Raw genomic sequence first — 26,128 nt, 5'->3', positions numbered from 1 at the left:
GTGCAGAGAGGGTGTCATGCTCAGGCAGAAAGTATCTGCTAAAATGCACCGACTGGGGGGTTGGGACACAAACCAAACCAGCCCACCCCACCCACCTCTCCTTTGTGAGGGTTTCTAAACTGAAGACGTTTGGAGTCATTTCCAAGTGCTTTAAAAGAGCTGTCGTCACCCAGTCACTGCCTCTTGTTATATCATTATCAGGGCCGGCTCTAGGTTTTTTGCTGCCCCAAGCAAAAACATTTTTTGGCTGCCCCCCCCCCCCCCAGCCCTGGTCTCCCCCCTTCTCCCCGCCGCCCCAGCCCTGGGTTCTCCCACCCACACACCCTGCTGCCCCAGCACTGGGCTTCTCCCTTTCCCCACCACCAGTGCCCTCCCTCCCCCACCGCCCTACTCCCCCAGCCCTGGGCTCTCCCCCGAACCTGGACCCTTCTGCTGTCCCAGCCCTGGGTCACTGGTAACTCGCTCCCACGGTGGGTCATGGATGTGCCCAGAACACAGACAGGATTGGTTCCCATATGGTTACAGAACTGCAGTAAAGTGAAACAATTTTCAGCTTGTGTGATTGGAGGATATCTGGATGCATATTATAAGACTGTCCTACATAAATGAGGAAAAGTTGAGGTGCCTTTATTATTCTTTTCTTCAACTCTTTCTTTCTATAGGGAATTTGCCAATGCAATATCACTGTCTTCCTTTTAAACAAACAAACAAACAAACAGGCAATGGCTGTTGAAAATAGCAATTCCAGTCCTAATAACCACTGGGAAGCATTTCTTGCTCAATTTTAACCTACTTTGTCTACAGGAAGTTACAGTGGATCAGTATATTTGATGTGGGAGAAATGAAGTAACACCTGCTCAAATTGAGCTTGAGCACTCCTGAATTTTGAGGGTGTTCAAATTTGGAAGGCAGGTGCTAGATTCCCTTTTTGAATATTAACTAAATCTGGAAAGGAAAAGTCAATTTCTGCTTCCATCACTCAGAAGTGGAAATCCTCCTAAGTGCCTGGTACTGTATCTAAAGCTGTCCAGGTGCAGAGCCTCCCCTCCCTTACTTTTCATTTTAAATTCTAGTGGGATCCATGTACCCCCTTGCTAGGCTTCAGATAGAGAGGGGCACTGTCCATTTAGTCCACCCAATTCCTTCTTTAGGGACTGCAAGGTGAGGTCACACCAGTATCCCTAATCCAGTCTGGGGAAGTCTTCTGAAGGGGATATCTGGGGCAAAGCCTTCTACTCCTTAGGAACACTTGTTCCCCATTCACAGTGCCACCCCTTTCGACTCACAGCAAGCTGCAGCATGGCTCAGCTACCTCACTCCCTACCCCTCCCTTTCCTGTTGATAGCTGCCAAGGACTTGCTGGGAAATGTAGTTCTTTCCCTGCTCTGGGGCTGGCTCTATAGGCAGGGAGCTAGGCAAGGAACTACAGCTCCCAAGGTCCCTGGGGGTTCTCAGCTCCCATGCTGGATCCCCAGCGGAGCCACAGAGCAGCTTCTGCAGGGTTGTGAGAGGGGAGGAAGTGAGTAAAAACAAAACAAAAAAAAGAGGATGGCCCGAATGCCGCCCAAAGCATCTGCTTGTTTTGCTGGTGCCTAGAACCGGCCCTGATCATTATAGCACCTTTCACGCCAGTTGGGTGAACATTTGGAGAGAAAAATCAGCTGGAAAAATGCTGCAGAATTTCAGCTTGGAATTGTGCCGCTGAATGCTCTATCCCCCTTGCAAGAGAGATTTTATAATGGAAACAGACTTCAGGGCAGCAGGCCCTGTATGTGCTTCTGTAGTTCATCGTCATGGGGTACAAACTGGAGAGGCAAATTCCTTCTCAAGATCACACATACACACAGTTTCATTGAAACTGTTTACATGTTTTAAAGCCTTTCCTGATCAGCTTTTCCTCGTTTTGTTGCCTGTGAATGTTTGCAGATAGCTTTTGAACTGAAGAGTTCTGCAGTGCTGGCTTAAATCAATACCACGTGGAGGACTGGAGCGGGGAGGATGGGCATGTCGGTTTGTTTTTTATCTTCGGACTGCTGTGCAGGGATTCTTATCTTTTCGGCAAACATGTTTTTAACCAGTTTCATGAGAGAAACACTCTTCACTTGTGTATGTTCCCAACATCAGCTCCTGCAATAGCTGAAAAAGTGACCAAATGGCATTATGCCGCATGTTGTCAAACTTTTAGATCCTGGCTGTTCTGTAGATTTCCACTTCCTAGTTTCTGGCATGATGGAGGCTCTTGGGAGCCTGTGTTTTTGTTTTGTCAAGGTTTTTTATTTGCAAGAAATCTCATAACAAGGATGAATGGAGCTTCAAATACTTCCTTGTTGTGCGGAGGAGAGAATGCTTGAATTGATTTGACTTTGAACTGAAAAGGAAAATGGGATTTCAGCCAAATATAATAAATACAATCAGAGATGACAATTTTTTCTTCCTTGTCTAGACAGAAAACACCATGCTAAAGAAGTGTGCTTGAACTCTGGCAGACAGCTAGGCTAAATCATAGTCTGCTAGGCCTCTCCTCCCTCTCCAGCTGGGCTGCTGGTGAGTGTGGTTTGAGGGAGGGTGGGGAATGAATTAAAAAAGAAAATGTTTTCTTGGGGCATGCCTGACACCCAGGGCCTAAAAGGTACTGGACACTAGTAGGGTTACCATATTTAAACATTAAAAAAGAGGACACTCCACGGGGCCCTGGTCCCGCCCCGCCCCCGCCCCTTCCTCAAAGTCCCCACCCCAACTCCGCCCCCTCCCCTGAGCGCCCTGCATTCCCCCTCCTCCCTCCCAGCCACGCGAAACAGCTGCCCGAGCGCTACTGGCTTCATGGTTTGCCGGGGAGCCCCCAGACCTCCAGACCCTGCGCCCCCGGCCGGGCGCTTCCCCAGCACAGCCGGAGCCCGGGAAGGAAAGCACCCGGCCGAGGGCGCAGGGTCTGGTGGTCTGGGGGCTGCCTGGCAAACTGTGAAGCCAGTAGCGCTCGGGCAGCTCCGCTCTTCAGTTGCACAGAGCTGAGGTGTCTGGGGGGAGCAGCAGCCGCCGTCGCCACGGGGGAATCCGCCTGCAGCTCGCAGCCTGCCGGAGCCGCTCTAAGGTAAGCAGGGGACCGGGGCAGGGATGCCGGCAAAACAAAGCTGGGAGTATTTTCCCGGACATGTTGGGCTTTTTGGCAATTCCCCCGGAAAGGGATTTGATGACCAAAAAGCCGGACATGTCCGGGAAAATCCGGACGTATGGTAACCCTAGAGATACAGAACACTCTGATACTTGCACATTCCACACAGATAACAAGGACAGGGGAAAAAAGGGTAATATGATGGATAGAGTTGTTTTGTTCGAACCAACATGTTCAAGGTGAGAGGCAGCACCCTACTGTGTAGAGGGGTTGTACCTTGCTACATAGAGGGATTCAGGGCCGGTGCAACCAGTAGGTGAACTAGGCGGTTGCCTAGGGCGCCAAGTGGTTGGGGGCGCCAAAAAGCGGTGCCCTGACTCGGCAGGGAGGAGCCGCCTTCCAGAGGCACCGGAGAGCCAGAGTGTCGGCTTGCGGGGGCGGCGAGCCGCAGCCATGGAGGAGCCGGCATGGCGCAGGGGGACAGCAGCCCTGCAAAGGCGGTGGCGCCACTAGCAGGGAGCAGCTGTGCCCCCCACCCCTCCTGCCCAGGCTGCAGCCTGGTGCCCCCCGGGGGCTCCTGCAGGCTGCAGCGGATGCATGTGGGCGCCTGTCCCCATGTGTCCCCCGGCTCCCCTCCCCACCATGCTTGGGCTCTGCGGCTCCCGGGCGTGTGAGCCGCCGCTGGGGCCCTGAGCCTGCTCCGGGAGGGGCAGTGCTGGCAGCAGCTCACACGCCCGGGAGTGGCAGAGCCTGAGCGCGTTGACGGGGGAGCCGGGGGGCACTCCTGCCTGGGTTGTGGCCTGGCACCCCTCCCCCAGGGGCTCCTGCAGCGGATGCATGCGGGCAGCAGCACCCATGCGCCTCCCGGCTCCTCCCTCGCCGCGCTCAGGTTCTGCGGCTCCTGGGCGTATGAGCCTCTGCCGCCCCTCCCGGAGCAGGCTCAGGGCCCCGGCGGCAGCTCACACGCCTGGGAGCTGCAGAGCCTGAGCGCGGCGAGGGGGAAGCCGGGTGGCGCCCAGGGGCCGGCGCCCGCATGCATCCGCTGCAGGACCCCCCAGGGGGGGCCAGGCTGCAGCCTGGGCAGGAGGGGCAGGGGGCGCGGCTGCTCCCACCTAGTGGCGCTGCTGCCTTTCCAGGGCTGCTGCCCCCCTGCACCATGCCGGCTCCTCCATGGCTGGGGCTCGCCGCTGCCACAAGCGGGATGCTCTGGCTCTCCGGTGCCTCCGGAAGGCGGCTCTTCTCTGCCGAGCTGCTGCAGTGGCCCAAGCCCGACAAAGCCAGTGAGTGCACTCGGGATGGGGTGGGGAGGGCCCACGGGGGGGGCTGTGCACCCTCCAGGGGAATTCAGGGGGTGGGGAGGGGGGAACCTTGTCTGGGGAGCAGCCCCTGGGCACGGCTGGCCCCTGGGGTCTATAAAGGCTCATTGGGATTTGCCCCTCAATGAACCGATGTGCGGGGGGGGAGGGGCGGGAGGGCGGCGCACGGTGGAAGTTTCGCCTAGGGCACAAAATATCCTTGCACGGGCCCTGAAGGGGTTGCACCTCAATACATCAGGAGTGATGTGTAACTTGTTTGTACCTGTGTATAAGAATGCACCCCTGAGTGGATATCTTTGTCCGGCCTAGGATAGGGTTACCATATTTTAATTTTTAAAAAGGAGGACACTCCATGGGGCCCGGGCCCCGCCCCAACCCTGCCCGTTCCCCACCCCGCCCCAACTCTGCCCCCTCCCCTGAATGCTCCACCCCCTACTTCTCCCCCTCCCCTGCTTCCCACGAATCAAATGTTCATGGGAAGCCCGAAACAGGGAGGCAGCAGGTAAGCTGGGGCTGGGCTGGGGTACAGTGCGGAGCAGAAGACCCGCTGCTTCGTCAGTGGGGATCCAGGGCGCAATACACTAACATCGGCTCTGGCAGTGCTGTAGCCAGTCTGGGGTCGGCTGCCCCCGGGCTACTTCCACACTCCCCCTCTGGGCCTACCTGGGGGCTGGTGTCGGCCTCGGGGGGATCCTGGACCATGACTTCATCCGGCCAGGGATCCTTTGGCAAGTCCGGGAGCTCCTCCGGATAGGAGGCGCAGGGCAGGCCCGCCCACCTCCCAGTTGTTTCCAATAAGGACTCACTACAGGGCAGAATGATTCAAATCAAGTAAAACACTTCAAACCAAGTAAATCATTTAGTTTACAATCTAGAGAAGGTGGAGTCAGGGAGGGGATTTCTCTCCTCTCATTGCTATATTAGTCTGACTTTCTCTTGGTGCTGTCACATTCAATCAGGTTACGAAAATGGTGAGGTTGAGAATTTTTTTTTTTTTAAATTTGCTCCCAACACATTATGGGGGTAAAAGAGTAAATCTCCCACTGTGCGTGTATAGATTTCTTTCTGCGTAATTACTCACAGTACTGTTTATGCTTTGAAAAGCCGGGCTTATTAATTTATATGTTTAAAGTAGTTCAGAAAACTTGTTTTCTACAAACTGACCTGATGGATTACAGTTTTCTGGTGATTAGTGTACATTTTTGAAATGTAAATATGTCTCTTTTTTTTTTTTTTTTTTTTTTTTTTTAAATTCTCTCTCCTTAGACAACTTACACAGACAAAGGAGAAAAGGTAAGAATACAATTGGGTTTATTTTCCCTCCAGCAAAAGACTGGGACTGTTACTGCAACACAGATAATATTAATTTCTTATTCATTGATTGTTAGGTAGGATAAAAAGCAAAAAGGGGCTCCAGTTTTATAGTGTTGAAACACTGCTTCTATTTATCGTTTTCCTTCTCTGTAAATTGCAATTAATGATGCAAATCCTTTTTCTTCACTTTTTTGGGGAGGGAGGAAGGAGAAATGTAAGATTAGTGACATTTATCAAAGAAAATCTAACTCTTCCAAGTCTAAACATAAGCATGATTTATTTTATTATTTCTCACTAATGATTCTAAATATATTTTCAAAACTTTTTTCAAATTTAAAGCATTTTTTAAAAATACTAATACATACAGCAAAATTATGTTTAGTTGCTAAATACTATACCATATAACACAGATTTACTTTATGTAACTTTTATGCAAAGTACATACACAAATAATTAACAGTGATGAAAAATGATAATACAGAAGACAATAGATGTCAAATCATAGTTAAAGAAGAAAAGCTGTTTATTAAAGTAGGGTTTGACCAAATAATGTAATTAAATACTCCAAATAAATTTGTTAAACTCCCAAACTGTAATTTGGACCCACATTTGAAGTTGGGTAAGAGCTTTCCTCGATGAGAATTAATCTTTAATGTAACAAGGTTAACAAACTCATATTGGAGCCAAACAATTGTGCAGGTTGTTTGAACAGTGGCACAAATTCTATTTTCCATTATTCTCTGCAACCCATCCCCATTACAATCTGTGTAACTGAAAGAAGAATTTGACCCATTGGCTTGATTCTGTTCTCATTTGAACTGATTTTACATGTGACTTAATTTACTTAAGTGAAAGCACTCCTGATTTACAAGGCTGGGAGAACAGAATCCGATCCTTTGTGTCCAGCAGTGACAGACAAAGCAATGACTGAATGGATTGACTGCTGTGTGTTTTTCACTCCACAGGGGACCCCAAAATATTATTTTCCAGAATCATGAGGGACAGAACCCCACTGTAAATTATTCATGGAATTTTTTTCCAGCTTTGCTCCTTCCTGGCTAGTGAATATTTTAGTAACACCTTCCTCACCCACACTGTAAAAAGCAACAGAGGGTCCTATGGCGCCTTTAAGACTAAAAGAAGTATTGGGAGCATAAACTTTCGTGGGTAAGAACCTCACTTCTTCTTACCCACGAAAGCTTATGCTCCCAATACTTCTGTTAGTCTTAAAGGTGCCACAGGACCCTCTGTTGCTTTTTACAGATTCAGACTAAAACGGCTACCCCTCTGATACTTGTCACCCACACTGGTATTTTTCCTCTAGAGCATGCTTTTAGGGTGCTGTGATTTGATGCAGACAGGCCACATTTACTCTGATGACTGGCACCCAGACATTATAAATAAGCTTTTGGTGACGTTGTTTTTAGACAAATTACTGTTGAATGTTTAGAAGAAAAAGTAATTGTTTTGCTTGAAATGTATAACACCCCCCCTCCCCTGGCCTTTTCAAAGTCCAGTGTTCTGGGGGTCAGCGTCCTGTGACAATCAGCGCTCTGTAGGGACTCCTCAGAAAACCTGTGAAGTGGCAGTGCCTCAAATTATTTTCAAGCCTGCAAAACTGGTGAATTTCAGATATCCCGGGTATATATTTTATAAAATCCTAGTCTCAGGTTTGTGCTTTCCCTGGTTTTATTATTTCAAATGATAAATGTGCAATCACAGCATGTTTCTCTAACTCAGTGGTTCTCAAACTGTGGGTCAGGACCCAAAGTGGGTCACAACACCATTTTAATGGGGTCACCAGGGCTGGCATTAGACTTGCTGGGGCCTGGGACCAAAACCCAAGCCCCACTGCCTGGGGCCAAAGCTGAAGCCCGAGGGCATTAGCTCTGGCTCGTGGGACTCAGGATATAGGCCCCACACTTGGGGCTAAAGCCCTTGGGCTTTGCCCCTCCTGACCCCCCCCCCCCCCCCACGCCTGGGATGGTGCAGCTCGGGCGGGCTCAGGCTTCGGTCCCCCTTCCTGGAATCATGTTGTAATTATTTTTGTCTGAAGGGGGTCGCGGTGCAATGAAGTTTGAGAACCCCCGCTCTAAACCAATCTAAGGATGGCTTAGGTATACTCATTGGTTCTTGTTAAAATAGAGACACTGTAGGCTTGAAAGTGTTGCATGAAGATGGCATTAAAGTGAGATCCAAAACCCAGCAGGTTCATATTAACTCGTCTTCATTCCATTTAGCCCGAAGGAGGCAAATTTCTCCACTTCCACTCTCTCACATTCTGGGTTGGAAATGCTAAGCAGGTATGTAGATAAAAGTCACATGTGTGCCTGTGCTTGTGAGGTCTCGGGCTTGGATCTTTCTTGTGCACTATCACTGTTTGAAGAACAGGGGCATACTGTAATCTGCCTTTGCTATTGGCTGTCAGGAGGGGAGGGTCTGTCATGTGATATCTGGATGGTCCTAGGGATCTGCATTAAATTAAAATTCCATCTGTGGCTGGCTCTGGTGATCTTGCGTAGAATGATGGAGGTGTTTCAGCACTTTTACTCAGTGGAATGTTCTTCAAGGATGGTCTTTGGACCATTATTATGCAACAGTGCTGTTTACACTGCAGACAGGGCACCGATGGGTGTATTTGTGTGGACATGCATATAAACATTTGTCCTCCTAAGTTAGTGGACATTCAGAAAATCCAAAATAAATGAAAATATGAAATCCCAGAAGAGATTTGCAGTGGCACATGTTTAATATGAAAAAAAAACACAAAAAAACCCCATAGTTCCTGCTGCTTCCCTGCCCATGTCCTCATCCCCAGGCCTTTTTGAGTCATTTAGATGGAGGTAGTAACTAGCAGTCTTGTTTGCAGAGAGATAAGATATCAGTCTTAGCTGATTGGACCGGCAGTTTATCATTCCATGTTAAAAGGACACTGGCAAGTTAAAATCCCTCTATTTTAAAAACCTGATTCTTTTTCTCAGTGACATCTTAGATTAATGGGAAGAATATTCAAAAGTTCACTTACATTTCATCATTCATGGTATTCACTTGCATTCGGTTTGGAAAAGGGTAGTCAATTTCACTCACATTCATGCTCAGCTACTGATCCGTTTCTCTTTCTAATTCTCCTACATTAACCTGATGTTGCAATTTTGGGTTGCAAGTAAAAGGGAAAACATTCCTTTCAGAATAAGCTATTCCCTTTTTAAAATGTCACTTAACCTTTTCTTTTGCTGTTAGACTTTGTAAGAACACATTAAGACCTGCCTTTTTGCTGCCAGATCCCTTTTCATGTCAATTACAGCAAAGTTTGCAGTGTGGGGTTGATTCTTTTCTCTTCCAGCAAAGTGAGTAAGCTCAGGTAGCAGGTGCAGGAAAGTATTAAAAAAGGCAGTGAATCACTGCAAACTGTTGGAAAGACTCAGCAGAAAACCACAGTCGCTGTCAGCAGGGTCCTTCCCTCAGGGGAGATTATTTCTGATCCCCCTCCCCCCAATGCTATAAAAACTCCATGGCCCACTTGTACCACAATAACTGGTTTTCTGCATATAAAAGCCAGGGCAGGTGTTGCAGGGTAGTTGCCTGGGGCCCCACTCCACAGGGGCTTTGTGAAGGTACATTGCTCAGGCTTCGGCTTCATCCCCTGGTGGGCTTCAGACCTATGTAGTGGGGCTTTGGCTTTCTGCGTTGGGCCTCAGTGAGTCTAATGCTGGCCCCGCTGGGCGGACCCCTTGAAACCTGCTCATAGTCCCCCGTGGGGGCCCCGGACCCAGTGGTTTATAGCAAGAAAAAAGAACAAGTTAACATAAGCAGACAAAGAATCCCAACCCAACTGAGACCTGTGATCGCTGCCTATGGAGCCCAAGATTCTGCCTCTCAGACAGTCACTCTTGTGCAAGGGGAGTGGACGCTGAGCTGGATTGAATCCCTTGTTCACCAGGGACCAGGCAGTGCCCTTGTTGTCTGTTACATGCTAAGGGCTACATTTGCAAAGGGACCTCTACTTCCTAATGTACACATACAAAGGGCCACTTGGCAGACTGGGACATCAGACCCTTACCAGTCTCTGTGTGCAAGTGCCTGTTTGTGAGTGAATGAGTGTTGTGCAGGTGATATATATATACCCCCCCACACACACACACATTCATAAGCATATTTCCATAAAGCCTTATGGGTGGCACCCTCATACCCTCCTTCTGAACTTACTGCCAGAGGCTTGGACACTGACCATGGCGGAGGCAGTATACCTAAAATTCCTCTTTGGGCTCCCCTCTGGGGCAGACACTCCTGTGTCCCCCAAAAGGGAAAGAGACCCTGATCCAGCTGTGGGCTCACAGCTACCAGCTATGACAGACCTGCCAGAACAGGCACCCCACCACTCCTGTCTTGCTAAGTTAGGCACTCCAGTTAGCTTCAGCACAGACACAGAGGTTGGGCCACACCCATCTGCAGTTCACTGATACAGATGCACTCAGCTCAGGGGCTTCTTAGTTAACAGAGACTTTCCCAGTGCTCAGTGTTCAGCCTTTCTGGGCAATTTGCAACTTTATAGTTCTAGCGTCTTTTGATCTTCAATCTTATTTATTTTGCTTCCTTTTCTGTCCCTACTTCCCTTACCCGAAATAAACAAACAGAAAATAACAAACCAGTAACCACTTTGTCTGTTCTCCAGCCACCACCCTTAAAACTCATTTAAAATCACTACCAGTATCTTAAAGCAATGAGCTGTGCACAGACCCTGCTTGACTACACCACTGTGACAGGTTAGATCACAGAACCCCCCTTGGGAACTGCCAACTGATGTGCCAAGACTACTTCTGCCCCTGCTTTTCTGCCCTGTCAGCTTAGGACTTCAGTGCCCTGCCTGGTTTGAGCCAGACTTGCTAGCCTGCTGCAAACCCAGACCCAGGTCTGAATCACGTCCCCTAACAGCTGTAAGCTTACCTGAAAGCAGCTAACAGAGGTGTTCTTGTCTTTAACACTCAGATGCCCAACTCCCAATGCGGTCTAAACCTAAATAAATCTGTTTTACCCTGTATAAAGCTTATACAGGGTAAACTCATAAAGTGTTCGCCCTCAATAACACTGATAGAGAGGTATGCACAGCTGTTTGCCCACCCAGGTATTAACACATACTCTGAGTTAATAAGTAAAAAGTGATTTTATTAAATACAGAAAGTAGGATTTAAGTGGTTTCAAGTAGTGACAGACAGAACAAAGTAACTCACCAAGCAAAATAGACATAGATTTGCATGTTTTATTTTAATCAAACTGAATACAGATAAGATCCTCACCAGTTCCAGAATACTTCCTTTTACAGACTAATCTCCTGTTAGTCTGGGTCCAGCAATCACTCACACCCCTTGCAGTCACTATCCTTTTTTTTAGTTTCTTTCAGATATCTTTGGGGGTAGAGAGGCTCTCTCTTTAGCCAGCTGAAGACAAAATGGAGGGGTCTCCCCTGGGCTTAAATAGACTTTCTCTTGTGGGTGGAGACTCCCTCCTCTCTCCTATGCAAAGTCCAGCTACAAAATGGAGTTTTGGAGTCACCTGGGCAAGTCACATGTTCATGCATGACTGAGTTCCTTACCAGCCAAGCCACACTCCTGGGAAAGTCCAGATGTGGATTGATGTCTCCAAGTTCATTGTTGGCTTAAGTGTTTCTTGATGGGGCACTTACTGAGAATAGTCTTTTCTCATGAAGCTGACCAACTGCTTCACTACAACCTACTTAGAATCAAACAAGTATGCAGCCAATATTTATAACTTCGAATACAAAAATGATACATGCATACAAATAGGATTAATAGTTTCAGTAGATCATGACCTTTACAGAGATATGTTACTTGGTATATGTAGCATAAAACACATTATAGTTATGTTATATACATATATATATATTCGTAAGCATATTTCCATAAAGCCTTATGGATGGCACCATCACAATTGTACACTAGCTGTTTGCTAGAGAATGGGGCCAGTAGGTGATGCTAAAAAGCTGTCTGTGCTTTGGGGAGCGCTAGTATTGAAATGAGTGTTACCGGAAAATAGTCCTTTCCTTTCACTCTAACATGTTTTCATGTCTTTCAAAGGCTGCCTCGTTTTATTGTAACAAAATGGGATTTGAAGAACTGGCCTATAAGGGCCTGGAAACTGGCAGCAGAGAAGTGGTGTCTCATGTAATAAAGCAGGATAAGGTAAGCTTACTGAAGAACGCTTTAAGGCACTATCTAAAGAATAATGTCACTACTCTGGTAGCGGATCGGGGATAATAAAGTGTTGTTTTCAGTCAGTTAAATTAGGGGAGAGAAGAGATGAGGTCTCGTGGTCTCAGCACCAGACTCGGAACCAGGAACTCCAATCCTGGCTTTCACATAGTCTTCCTATTAATTTGGGCAAGTGATATAACCCAGGTGCCCCAGTGATGTCACATGGCCAGCTGAGAGGGTGAACACCCAGGTTAATTTTCATGATATGCTTGGTCTTTTTGTCTGGGCAAAGGTAGGCGGGTCACATCTGAATTCCAGCTTGTCACGTTTTGTGGCATTAAAATAAACTGCATTGGAGTTCTTGAAGCCATTTGGAATAACCCATTAGCATGGGGATGTCCTGTGAGGCAATAAACATATTACATCTGCTTCCTCATCTGGAACTGAGGCAAAAGGCTCAGTTTCAGGTCCAAGAACTGACATTTTTACAGTTTTCTGATTGGCCCAAAATAAAGAAGAACAAAAAGGGACTTTCTAATCTCCAGTTTCTCTGAGGCCAGTCCTGCATCCTTTCCTTGCCTGTACTCAGACAAAACTAGTGATTTCAATGGGAGTTTTGCTTGAGTCAGGACTGCAGGACTGGTCAGTAACAGCAATGCAAACCATCCTTAGATTTTTTAAACTAGAGCTGGATGAATATTGCATAAAAGCATTCATTAGCATTTATGCAAATAAAAACACATACATGTCTTCAATTTACCTATTAGGGTCCAATCCTGCAAACCCTCCTCTAGACAGAGCTCCCACTGACCTTATCTGACAGTAAATAACGTATAATATTCTGCTTAATTCTCAGATCATATTTGTCCTCTCATCTGCTCTCAACCCTGAAAACAAAGGTAAATGAAATGATCATCAGGAATGACAAATGACTGCAGGCAGCTAAACCTCCTGGAGCGTAATCTGCACAGGGAACACTACGGAAGGCTACAGCGACTAGACCTCCCCCACCTTTCCTATTTTGCTATCATAGGGCCATTTATTATCCTGTTCTGCAGGGGCTGTGTGTGGAAAGTAAACATGGGGTAGCAGCTAGTTTCTCCTGCCCACAAATCCCTTAGGGTGACCAGATGTCCCGATTTTATTGGGACAGTCCCAATTGTTGGGCCTTTTTCTTATATAGGCTCCTATTACCTCCCCACCCCCTGTCCCGATTTTTCACATTTGCTGTCTGGTCACCCTAAAATCCCTGTTCCCTAGAACCTAAAGAACCAGGCTCTTAGGGAAAGGGAGGGGTTCTAACTTGTGTGGCTGGAAATCCTGCCCTTACGAAGCAGTCTCTTCTCGGGCCCTGGGTTACCGGGGGAGGCTCCTGTGAGTGGGCATTTTTTGCCTACCCTGGTTTAGGAAGGATATAATGTGATCTTTACTTGATAGTGTGAGCTAGCTCTGAGCAGGCCTTTTAGTGACTGTTCAAGCTCATATTGTATCTTACAAATGGCACCATGGCTGTGAATGGGGACAGAATTTTGTCATTTCACAAATCCAGCTGATAATTTTACTGCGTTACCACTTCTTTAGTCTTCGGATCGGCTCTGATCCTCCCTGGAGTCCAAGATGATCCTCTTGTGGAAAGCACTCGCCCCCCTCCCCAGCACACCCACAAGGGAACAGTGCTGGCTGTTATTTAGCATGATTATTTTACAGTCCCTACAGCTCTGCTGGCATCAGACAGTCCAGCTAAGAGGACAAGGTCTGTGCCCCAGAGGGTTTACACGTGACTTTCAGACAAGAGGATAGGGTGGGGGCAGTGAGAAGGCAGGCCAGGGGATTGATTGCTACAATAAACTGATTTGGCCACTGAGACAAAAGTGTGTGCTCCTGCTGCTGCCAGCCAGTCGGCCCCATCCTGAACCTCTGAGAACAGATTCCTGTAACCTGAAACTGCTGCTTCCCTAGGAGGGACTGTTGAATTCTCAAGTGAGGCAGGGATAGGGAGTGCTGCAAAGGTGGGAAGCTCGGCCCTGGGCCGGGAGTCATTGTGACTGTGGCTGAACGTGCTCTCAAGACTAACCCATGCCAAGCCATTACCCGTTCCCTCCCTTTGCATACACATGCAATTCTCACACCTACCAAATCAATGGGAAACTTTGAAAACTGTTTCTCACGCTGCTGCATGTAATCAGGAGGAAGGAGCCGTTGATGCAAGGCAGAGCAGCGAGCCAGCGACAAGCAGTCCAGCTGCACTGAACTCCATGCCTGGTCAGTCAGGCACTGCAAATGAAAAGTCCCTTGGGTCACTCTCTCTCTCACGCACGCGCGCACACACACACTCTCTCTCTCTCTTTCTCTTTGCACAGAAATGGGAGAGCACTTGGTGAAGCATGGAGATGGCGTAAAAGACATTGCGTTTGAAGTCGAAGATTGCGACTTCATTGTGCAGGTAAATGATGTAATCAAAGAACCATAAAAAGGTAGGGTTGGAAGGGACCTCAGGAAGTCATCTACTCCCCCTGTGCTGAGGCAGGACCAAGTATTGAAGTGGCCAAGCCAGTTCAGTTTAACATCTCCAGGTCTTGCAGGGTTAAGTACTCCATAATATAGTGTCCGTTTAACCACTTATAAAGTGTGAGAGGCTCTCTTGCCCATGTGCAAAATTGCAGTGACTGCACTGAAGCAAATGTTGATGCTGGGGAAAACACAGAACATGATGCACCGTAATTTTCATCTACTGGGACGTGAACTTGCCTCGAAGTGCGGTTCTGCTCTGAAAAGTGACTCCATGGAGACAGCGTTGGGAGGTTCCATGTGTGCTGTGTCTCAATTGCTCCATATGAAGTTCACATCATTTACTCTAAAGGATGTTTTTTTTCTAACTCCCAGCCTTGCAATCACTCCATGGAATTGGACAGTCAATCCAGGCTCTTTCCGGTTCGTGCGTTGTCCCCAACAATATTGTAGAATTAGATGCTGTATGTCTTCTCCTGAAGCATCCAGCATTGGCCAGTACTGGAGACATGACCAGGCTTGATAGGTCTGTTCTAGCATGGCAGTTCTTACAGTCTTCTGTTCTCTTTCACAGAAAGCTAAAGAGCGTGGGGCAGTGATAGTGAAAGAGCCCTGGGTAGAGGAAGACAAATATGGAAAAGTGAAATTTGCAGTCATCCAGACGGTAAGCCTGAGGAAAGAGTTGTCTCTGGTCCATCGACTGTAACGTTGTGGGCTGCAGGAGTCGGGGCTGCAAGATCACTAATCACACTCACAAGTGGAAAGGGAAATCGATTGGCTGCATGGGCACTTTCCATCAAATGTTGCAGAGCTGAGCTTTTGGGCCCCAATTCCAGGCTCCAGAGCTCCCCCTCTATGGTGGCTCAGATTGAGTGGCTGGTGCGCTTCAGCTACTGTGGGCTTTACAGCAGCCCATTGGTGCCTATAGGTAGCCGCTGTAAGTTAGAACAGCCCTGGGGCTGCTCTAGTTTATGGTGAGGCTATGCCAGCCCCTGGAGCAATCCAGAATCCTGGAGGTGGCATAAATCTGCCTTTGCCTGCCCCCTTTCAGCAGAGGATCCGGCTCTCTCACTCTTCTGAATATATGACTAACTTGAGGCCAAGTGCAGGCTAAACTGAGTTCCCCAGCTACGGCTCAATGGAGGCCCCTATAGTTGCCTACATCTCCGCTCTGGAACACATCCACTACAGGAACCTAGTGACACATGGGAAATTTCAAAATATGCAACGACTTCTTTGGAATCTGCACAGTGAATATTTAGCAAACATCTGCAGTCTCTGCAGCCAGCACCTGGAGTTAGCATAGGCTTTTCGAGCACTCTAAAATCCCTGGGCTACTTACTGCTCAGACCCAGTACCACATTCCCTATCACATGTAGGGGAGTCAAAATTGGACTCCTGCTGCTGAAAGCAACAGGTGCTGGTAAGCCCTTGGGCATCAGAGGCTTCAGCCCCTCGCATCGCCCTACAGTGAGCCAGTAGTCAGGCTTGGTGAACCTGAAAGGGTTCCAAATCCAGGTTGGGTTTGATAAGACACCAATAGCTTGGAAGCTCCTCGGAACTTCTTGGGTCTGCAAATCTGAGCATTGGCTGCCTTGTCAGATTTCCAGCCCTTGCATTTCCCATCCTGGTCAGAAACAGCATCTGAATGGCCTCTCTCACTAGGAGCTCCTGGCAGTGGGAGTTGGGAGGGAAAGAAGCTCATTGGACCACTTCAGAACCCACAGCAAGGTGCAAGTTACGTCTTTGAACTAGGCGCAGGTCCAGGTGCTTATTGAACAGTTATTGGATTATCAGAATCCGTGGAGAGGAACAATATTTGTAATGTTACCCATTTTCTCCCCTCCCAGTATGGAGACACGACACACACGTTAATAGAAAATCTTAACTACAAAGGTCTCTTCTTACCTGGCTTTGAGCCACCTCTCTTCAAAGACCCACTGTTACCAAAGCTGTAAGTATATTCTATAGGGCCTGATCTAGCAGTTCTTACTCATACAAAACTCCCACTGGCTTTGCTGAGTAAGGAATGCAGGGTCAGGTCCTCAGATCACAGTTGTTTACCTTCTGTATGGTCCAGTGAAATGTTCAGAGGCTGGTCTGTCTGTATGCAATAGATGTGAGCTCTAGGTAAACCTGTGCTGAACTCAGGCATTGTGCTTTGCATGGTCTCTTGCAAACGTTTTCTGTTTTTCCTCTATTTGGGGTCCGTCACCTCCTGGTTATGCTTGCAGTTTCAGGCTCAGATGCACCTGAAAACTCAAAAGCGAAATTTGGTCAAAACTTAAGATGGGCCTTATAATGGAATGCTAAACTGTATTATATTGTTCAGCCACACGATGGCGCCACAGCAATACCTTGACATAAGCGAACAAACAGCCATTCCTGGCAGTACATTAAAGCAGGGGTTCTCAACCTTTTTCCTTTTTAACCGCCCCCCCCCCACACACACACTATGCTATAAAAACTCCACAGCCCACCTGTGTCACAACAACAATATAAAAGCCAGGGCTGGCATTAGGGGTACCAAGCAGGGCAATTGCCCGGGGCCCCATGACACAGGGGCCCATAAAAAGCTAAGTTGCTCAGGCTTCTGCTTCAGCCCCGGGCAGCGGGGCTCAGAGCCCCGGGCTTCAGCCCCACGTGGCAGGGCTTAGGGTTTCTGCCCTGGGCCCCAGTGAAATAACCCTGGTCCTGCTGGTGACCCCTGGTTGAGAACCACTGCATTAAAGGATCTTCTGAATGACACATCTCTGGTGTACTACCCTGAAAAGGAGGCTCTGTAGCCCGGCTAAGTCTGGTACAAGAGCCTGACCTGCTAGTAGTAGCCCTGCAACCTACCCTGTACAAGGTGTGCCTGACAATTCACATCTGGCTCTGGATCACAACCCCAACCAAATGTGCAGGGTATCTAGATTCAGGGGTTCGGTTTGACTCATTTAAGAGACAGGGAACAGATGCAAAATTCAGAACCCAATTTGGCTGCTGGACCCTTCCCCCAAAGCTCAGCCACTAGGGGGTGACATGATCACACATGTGAGCAACCAACCAACAGTGACGCATACACAGGACAGTACATTACACTGCGAGCAGTTGTGCTCGTACCCAAGTATGGGGCCTGGAGGGAATTTCCCCCGGGGATTATTGGCAGAGAGTTTTAGTTGTGTTTTATCTCTTCGGCACGGCGTGGGAGTTGTGTGTTAGGAGCAGATGAGCATACTTCCAAGGGACCCTGGTTCTTTCTCACTGGCACCTGTTTTGATGGCACTGGTTGTATTTTAAGAGTCGTGTCACTACATGCATCAATGCCAGTTGCTTTTTGAATGAAAACTGACAAGGTGTTTCTTTCTCAGACCAAGTGGCAAGCTGAGTTTCATTGACCATGTGGTGGGGAACCAGCCGGATCTTCAGATGGTCCCTGTGGCAGAATGGTGAGAACTGTAGCAGTTAGAAAAAGCCACTCAAGCAATTCTCTCTGCTAACAACAGTGTTCAGTAATTTATGTCCATGTTTAACATTCTATTTATTTTATTAACACTGCTGTCTTGCTGACAGGACACTTTGCACAATGTTCAGTTCTCTTAGGAAAGTACACTCTGGCTTCCAGGGAAGCAGGGCTATATTCCAACGTGGTTCTCAAGAGGGCAAGGGCTAGCCAATGTGCCGTGGGATTTAGGGGAGTGCTATCCGCTGGCTAGGGTCACGACCAGCCTGCCCACATGTCTGCATATGTCAGAAGATATTCTAAAGAAAAAAAGTAAATTATAGTGTAAATGAAGTAAAACTCCTTTATCCACCTGAATCACATAGAGGAAGTGACATTGACGGAGTGATTCAAAGAAAGACAGGTTTCAGAGTAGCAGCCGTGTTAGTTTGTATCCGCAAAAAGAACAGGAGTACTTGTGGCACCTTAGAGACTAACAAATTTATTTGGGCATACGCTTTCGTGGGCTAAAATCCCCACTTGGTAAAGCAACTCCCATCTTTTCATATGCTGTGTATTCATTACATATGTGGACTTGCGGGATCGGTCAACACTACACGCCGCCCTGATGGTTCAGGGACAACTACATCGAACACATCACTGGCCACTGACAGTACCAGGAGGCGTGAGCCGGAGCGACATTGTGCATTGACTACGAGAAAGGGAACGAGATGCATATGCTGTATATTAAATTTGTTGGTCTCTAAGTTACCCCAAGGACTCCTCGTTGTTTTTTCAAAGAAAGACAGTCAGCTGAGGAAACCCCTGGAAAGTGACTCCCAGCTTAACACAGCAAGTAGCCAAAAGACCTCTCGTAAATACAGTCCCACCCCACATTCCTGAGAGACCTAAAACAAAGTAAGCTGTGTGAGGTTTCAGAGTAGCAGCCGTGTTAGCCTGTATCCGCAAAAAGAACAGGAGGACTTGTGGCACCTTAGAGACTAACACATTTATTTGAGCATAAGCTTTCGTGGGCTACAACCCACTTCTTCGGATGCATAAGCTGTGTGAGTTTATTTAATCAGCAAAGACCATTATCAGGTGATGTAGCCAGAGGGCTTGAGTGAGTCACATGTAAAGCCACTGACGTTAGTAGCGTTACAGCAGTGAAAGGCAGAGTGAACGTAAATGAAAGTTATTTTGAGTGGATCCAATTCAGCTCTGCCAGAAGATGATGCACTACTCATTAATTTCAAGAGGTGAGATGACGTGGTGGCAAGGATGTGTTGTCCTGTGAACCTGCAGACATTCAACTGCTCATGCCCTGTTAAAGCGGAAGGGAGTTTCATGGGTTAACCCTGGCAAATGAGGAGGAAACTATCTTCTTTACTTTATTAATCTAGTGACAGAAACTCACCAGTGCTGAAGTCCACAGTTCTCAGAAGCTATGAGTTGGTTTAAGGGGGAATGAAATCTGCCTTTTCTGTTCTCGGTCAGGTACCAGAAGAACCTTCTGTTTCATCGGTTCTGGTCTGTGGATGATAAACAACTACACACACAGTTCAGTGCCCTGCGTTCCATTGTGGTCGCCAACTATGAAGAGACCATAAAAATGCCCATAAACGAGCCAGCAGTGGGCAAGAAAAAATCCCAGATTCAGGTAAATACTCATGAAACTTGGGTGTTGACATCAAGATTGTTATTTCCCCGTAGGGCTGTGGTCATGCCCAGCGCTTCACACAGAAACAACAGGTACAAGCTGCTCAGGGCCAGGACCTAATTTCAGGATTCAGGAGGACTCATGAGTCAGTGCCCACTTATTACACTAGATGGCGATGTCCCACTGAAGTTATATCTGGGTGAAAATCTGCAGTTATGGTTGGAAAAGTGACTCTGGGAAAAGAGCCTTTTCTTATTCAACAGAGCTGTTGTAATAGAGTGAGGGACTGTTAGACAAACAGGGGTGCTGCTTGCACTCAGACTGAGTTTGCTGTCCTAATACTCATAGTCTAGCCCTCTTATTTCACTAGTAAAACACCCGTGAGTTTAATTTTCCATTTCGTGGCTGGGCTGGAGGCAAGACCTTGGGTTGAGCTGCGACTGCTTTTGCGTCTTTTGTTTGTAAGCATAAAAGCAACTTAGAAAATGCACAACAGTTGAACCAGAGCCAAAAAAATTCCTGCACTAGTAGTGTGTGTTTGTTTCTTGATAGGAATATGTGGAATACTATGGAGGAGCTGGAGTCCAGCACATTGCTCTGAATACCCCCGACATTATTACTGCTGTAAGTCTGGCAATTTAATGAGTAAAAATGAAAAGAAATCCAGTATGTTGCACAAACTTTTTAAGTCGCTGTATGTAGCAGTGCCCTTAATTTTCTCTGAGCTACTGCGTAGTGAGCAAAACAGGCCAGTTCACTTACACAGAGCTAACCTGTGACAGATAAGGTTTTTAAAGCTGTTTCCAAGGGGTTTGCTTAATTGCTTCAGCAATGGTGGCTCACAGAACAACCCACTAACTCTTCTTTGTCGTATGGCTGCAGAGATGTCAACCATCCACTTAGGGTGACCAGATGTCCCGATTTTATAGGGACAATCCCGATATTTGAGGCTTTGTCTTCTATGGGTGCCTATTACCCCCCACCCTCGTCCCAATTTTTCACACTTGCTCTCTGGCCACCCTACATCCACTGCACACTGAATTGTCTCTTGCAACATGTGTTAACTCCTTATGCTTAACAATCCGTTCCACGTTCCGTTTAGCTGTGACACTCTGAGGACCTTTCCCACACTGATGAAGAGCTCTGGGTAAGCTCGGAAGCTTGTCTCTTTCACCAATGGCAGTTGGTCCAATAAAAGATATACCTCACCCACCTCCTCTAATTATTTTGCATGATTTTTGTGCATTCTCCTACCCCAACCAGCACAAGAGACACACCCATTTCTTCAATGGCTCTATATGTAAGAAGTTTGGTGGGTCTCAGCTCAGTGTCCACATCACAAAAACCCCACCACAATTGACATTACCTGTCCCCCTTGTCAGCAGCCACAGCAGAGAGGCCAAAACTGACTGGGCCACGAGGATTTGCCCTTCGAGGTGGTACATCCAGGTCAAGATTAAGGCAGATTGGCAGGGCTTTGTGGAGGATGCTCATGTTACCATTGCACATGCTGTAGTTGTCAGTTTATACATATAGGATTAGAAACTCCAGGCCTGTCAATCTGATCTACTTCACCAGCACTAAGTTCTCTCTCGCTGTCTCTTACACACACAGAGTTGTTGGGATACTGAGCACTCATACACACAGAATCTTGTTGGAAGACTGCAGGCTAACTCCTGATGCCATCTGTTCTGTCCATAGAGGACTCAAATCGGATGGGCTAGAGCAGAGGAGTCTTAGCGTAACCCACACACCTCCTGGGTGTGGTGTTCTGTCCCATCTACTTGCACTGAGACCATGTAGAGAGAGATTAATGAGTCTGCAACAGCCTTAGCTAACAGCCACGTGGCTTTTAGCCCATGCAGTAGAGGCTCATACACTCAGCTCATACACTCCCAGGTTCCATCCCACCCGCTGACAACTGGGGTCTTTCCGCATTACATTAGCATCAGTTCATTTCTTGGCGTGTGTCTCTCTCTGTTTCCAGGAATTCAGCTGACTTCTACTGTGACCCTTTAATTCCTTCCCCTTTAGAACGGGTCTGGCTTTTCCCATTCATTTTTTAATGACATGGAAGTGCTGCTATAAGGGTAGGTTCTGTAACAGCAGCCATGCAGGCAGCTGGATAGGCAGTGGTTGTTTATGGCTTGAATGAGTGCTAGCCTAGGAGGGTTGCACATGGACTGGTTTGCATCAGGAGCTGCCATCTGGCTCTCTATGCCGCATGGGCCCCACTTGACCTGCTGCTGAGCTCTTCACACCAGCTACTGGCATTTCCACAACCTAAGCCCTGACCCAGCAGCGACTTTGCTCCTCTGAGTGGGGCCATGCTTTAGCCAGTAGGGTGGGGAAAGGGGTGAGCAAAAGAACCACTTGAATGGATCTCACTCTTGTGTTACAGGTCACCAACCTGAAACAACGGGGCATGGAGTTTATGACGGTTCCATCCACTTACTACCAGCAACTGCGAAAGAATCTGAAATCTGCCAAAATCAAGGTTAAGGAAAACATCGACAAACTGGAGGTCAGCCTGGTTCTCAAGGCATATGCAGACAAAACAATGCAATCTCTGGCATTTCAATAACACTTTCCAATCTGGAGGGTCGCAAACAGCTCTGCGGAATGCGATCTCTTCCCTCCACCACTCAAGTTGGGCGGGACTTCATCAATTGTTGGAACATGCCAATGTGCCCAAACTGAAACTGTTCACGAAAATTAATCGGTTTCAATGATAATTTTGTCAGGAATTTCTCAGGTCCAGGATGGGTGGAGGGAGAGACAGCCCGACCCCATTTGGAACAGGGATTTGAGCCTCCGTCTCCCAGATCCCACGTGAATGCCCTAATCACTAGGTATTGGCTATTCTGGGGTATGGAGTGTCTCAGTCTCTCCTCCCCCCCAAAAAAAACAAGCTTAAAACCTCTACATTTTTCATGAAAACAAATTCTTGTTTTCCGTACTCACCACTAAAATCCAGCCACTTCTGGGGACAGATTGTGACAGTAGTTTTAACAACCCAGTGACATGACAATCATTTAGGAAGGAAGGAAGTGGAGAGTAATGCATCCACCTGAAACTGCAGACTGAATTTTAGATAACCACAACATAACTCCACAGATTGGCATTTGACCTGAACATTATTGTGTTTAAATCATAATCTCTAAAGATCCCGACGCCACAGAATTCCAGATATTCCAACTCAACCAGCTCTGATGCAGACCAGACATCAAAAAACTTTTCACAATATTGTTGAAAGATTCAAGTGGATTTCGGGGGTTATTTAGCACCAGCTTCCAGCTTCTCAACAATTCTCCAAACAATTGGTTTTATTGTTTTTCTTTCCAAGGAACTGAAAATCTTAGTTGACTTTGATGAGAAAGGATACCTGCTTCAGATCTTCACGAAACCTGTTCAGGATAGACCCACTGTCTTTCTGGAGGTCATACAGCGCCACAACCACCAGGTTTGTTGAGTGTTTGGGGCTTGAGAGGTTCTGTCCTGGCTGACTTAACTGAAAATGTTAAGATTTTTCATTATCATTTCAAAAAATGAAGCTATGCCAAAAAGCACTGGTAGGCACGAGCAATTTTGGCTCTGTTTCATGTCCCTGCGACCACACAGGGATTTTGCTCTGAGATTCTTAAAGTTAAAGTTTTGAAAAATGAAAAAGCTGCTGCAGAGACTTGGTTCCTTAGACCAACCGACCCAAAGTGGCAGCTGCAAGCAGCATGGTGGGATTTCTCATGGGACCTGGGAGCTGCCATGCTTTTGACGAGATGCCGCTGCTAAGCCGTTTTTACAAAAGAAACATTCAAAATCCAAGTTGCTCTCGGTTGACTGAACTCACATCCTAAAGGGACCTTGGCCTGCTCAGGCCATCTCGATTGTTAACCAGGCTGCTGATGTTTGGCAGTCCCGGACCATGATTGTAATGGTATGAAATTCCAAAGAGTACTTACCCACTAACCTCCTTCCTTCAGCCAGTGTCTCACTCCTTCAGAGCACTGTGTAAGACAGCAGACTGGGGAGACTTCCTCCCAATGGAGAAAATGGCCTGTTTCTTGTCCTCAGTGGAGAATTCTCGTTATTGCTCTATTTGGTGCCTATGCACGCTGGGTGGATACACCAGAAATAGAAAGACAGAACCAGGCTCTCCTGAGTTTGCCTGCTCTATTCCCTTGTCACTCCAGAATTATGTGCTTAATTTTATCATCATTCTGAGGTGGGAAGGAAAGGGGAGGCATTTTTACATATATGTCACAACGTTGTATTCTCGATGGAGTCTTTGGTATGGCTCTGACACTATAAATAAAGATTAGCAGCTTGCGTAGCACGTTCCACCATCAAACTTCAATTAATGAATCCTCACAAGATTCCTGTGAGCTGCAATAGGTAAGCAGTACCATCCTCAGTCTATAGATGAGAGAAACTGAGGCACGGGAAGGTTAGATGACTTGCCTATGACCACTGCAGTTATCAATGGCAGAAGTTCGTGGCTTCAAGTCCCATTCCTAGTCCACCAGGACACACACTAATATTCTGTGTCCTCAGGGAAAGAAGTCCCACTGTATGTAAGTAAAGCTCTTGTGGCTGTTTGGTTTACTCCTGAGACTCTGGATATAACAAATTCACTTGCCATGGCCACATGCCAGTTAATGTTCTTTTCTTCCCATATGTAGGGATTTGGTGCTGGAAATTTCAAGTCTTTGTTTCAAGCTATAGAAGATGACCAGGATGCAAGAGGAAACCTTACCATACTGACAGCAAATGGAGAAACTAATTTCATCTAGAGCCTCTCAGCAAGAGATAGGCAGCAGACACAATTACTTTCATATATAAAAGTGCCTATACAATAAAAAAAAAATCCCCAATAATTTGGGTAATTAGCCCAACACTAAGCGTATAAACCAAGGAAATTCACCGTTAAGCTTGGGCGGCAGGTATAATAGGCCGCCCAAGGGTGGCTAAGGCTCCCCTAACCCAGGCCATGGCCCAGCCCACACTCCGCCCTGATGCCCCGCCTCTCTCTCCCCCTCACCCCCGATGCTCGTGGGGTCTCAGCTCAGAGAGGCCCGGGGGTCGGGCCGGCGCGGCGGGTCAGTTTGGGCTGGGCCGGTTCGGGGTGGGTTGGGCCAGCGGGCCGGGTAGGTTTGGGCCGGGCTGGTGTGTCGGGCCGGGTCGGGTCAGGGTGGCACGTTGGGTTGGTTCAGGTTGTCGTGTTGGGTCGGTTCAGGTCGGGCTGGCATGTTGGGTCAGTTTGGGCTGGTGCACAGGTTGGTTTGGTCTGGGCTGGCGCGTCAGGTCGGTTCAGGTCGGGCTGGGCGGGTGCGTCAGGTCGGGCTGGACCAGAGCCTCGGGTTGGGGTGGGCCGGTGTGTCGGGTCGGTTCCGGTTGGACTGGCACGTCGGGTTGGTTTGGGCTGGTGCGTCGGGTCGGATCGGGCTAAACTTTTAAACTTAAAAGGAATCCAAATGTGATATGGTACGGCAATGTAATTAGGGCATTCCAACAACCATAACTCTACCCTCCACTGACATGGGGGGGCAGGATTTAAAAATAATCAAATGTCTTTAAAATCAGTTTAATCCAATCTGGGCTGCTAAATACTAAAATGCCTTAATCAGCACTACAGGGTAGTGTTCAGGTTTCTGCTGAAGAAGGAATTTCAGTTATAAAGAATAACAGGGAGAAACAACCCATTAACCCTAATGAACTATTTGCATGTTACGTACACACAAGATTTCAGCAAATTTTAACTATATGAGAAATGCAAAGAGGGCAGAGTTAAGGTTTGGTGCCCTAACTGCATGTCCTACCTTAAAATGTTTGGATTTCTTTTAAATGTAATCTTACCTGTGAATTTCCTGGGTTTCTAACACTTGGTTTTGGGATAATTACAACGTCCCTGTCATGTGGTTTAACCTAAACTGCCAATATATGCTCTCAACCTTAACTCCACTTTAATGTAGTTATTGTCTAATTCATTTTAATTCCTAAGCTAATTAACATGTACAGTCTCAGAAAATGTGTTCTGTACTCAAAGGGTACGTGCGGTAACTTTGGGGAGGATGCAGTGGATTGTCCATACGTTATAAAGGGGTTGAATCCCTGCTTTAAGTGCAATGGAAGTGTCAATGTTCTGATGGGGATAAGAGCTCGGGAACGGGAGGGCGAGGGTTGGAATTAAGGAGAGCAATTGCCTTTTCTCCTGGCTCCCAATCAGCCCCTGGCTGCAATTAAACTTCATGCTCATAAAAGGGGATCCCTGTAACCAGATCTGCAGTTAGTGTCCCCAACCTCTGAGCCTCCGCCACACACATTCAGAGAAGTACTGATGAGAGACAGAGGCCTGCCACTGATGCAGACACCTACCAGAGTAGTAGCGCGCAGATGGTGATATACACACTTGGCCAAAAGAGCAGAACAAAGCCCATCTGTTTGCTAAAGAAACATCAAAAAATAAAACATCCCAGAATAAACTTGGCGCTGCCGCCTCCTGGTCTGAAAGACTTAAAAACAGCAAAGAGAGAGAGAGAGGTCGGTTCTCACTCTGCCTTAGGGGAGAGAGCCCAACCCTGGGTAAAATTT

General features: G+C 47.5%; 1 protein-coding gene and 1 long non-coding RNA gene across 2 annotated transcripts; one reads left to right on the top strand and one right to left on the bottom strand.

Moving 5' to 3' along the window:
- Positions 1-420: 420 nt before the first annotated feature.
- LOC128824783 (uncharacterized) lies at positions 421-5,386 on the bottom strand. The gene is made up of 3 exons (XR_008442533.1): positions 5,089-5,386; positions 1,621-2,368; positions 421-527 (listed from the first exon to the last, which is right to left on the bottom strand). It is a non-coding gene; the product is annotated as an uncharacterized LOC128824783 (long non-coding RNA).
- On the top strand, positions 3,065-25,663 carry HPD (4-hydroxyphenylpyruvate dioxygenase). Its single transcript, XM_054006692.1, has 14 exons — positions 3,065-3,088; positions 5,692-5,718; positions 7,980-8,042; positions 11,832-11,936; positions 12,805-12,847; positions 14,309-14,391; positions 15,031-15,120; positions 16,307-16,410; positions 17,810-17,887; positions 19,378-19,540; positions 20,093-20,164; positions 21,942-22,064; positions 22,887-23,003; positions 24,220-25,663. The coding sequence occupies exons 4-14, from the start codon at positions 11,856-11,858 to the stop codon at positions 24,328-24,330; spliced, it is 1,065 nt and encodes a 354-aa protein (XP_053862667.1). The 5' UTR covers positions 3,065-3,088; positions 5,692-5,718; positions 7,980-8,042; positions 11,832-11,855; the 3' UTR covers positions 24,331-25,663.
- The last annotated feature ends 465 nt before the right edge of the window (positions 25,664-26,128 follow it).

The sequence above is a fragment of the Malaclemys terrapin genome, chromosome 16, assembly GCF_027887155.1.
Source record: "Malaclemys terrapin pileata isolate rMalTer1 chromosome 16, rMalTer1.hap1, whole genome shotgun sequence".
NCBI classification, from domain to species: Eukaryota; Metazoa; Chordata; order Testudines; family Emydidae; genus Malaclemys; species Malaclemys terrapin.
The sequence above is the reverse complement of the archived record's forward strand: the minus strand, read 5'-3'. Positions and strand labels throughout refer to the sequence as shown.

Bases quoted from the DNA above. Each gene is read 5' to 3' on its own strand.
- HPD (XM_054006692.1), top strand. From the start codon at position 11,856: ATGGGATTTGAAGAACTGGCCTATAAGGGCCTGGAAACTGGCAGCAGA. The intron at 15,121-16,306 runs GTAAGCCTGAGG...CTCCCCTCCCAG, and splicing joins AATTTGCAGTCATCCAGACG to TATGGAGACACGACACACAC. The intron at 20,165-21,941 runs GTAAGTCTGGCA...CTTGTGTTACAG, and splicing joins CCCCCGACATTATTACTGCT to GTCACCAACCTGAAACAACG.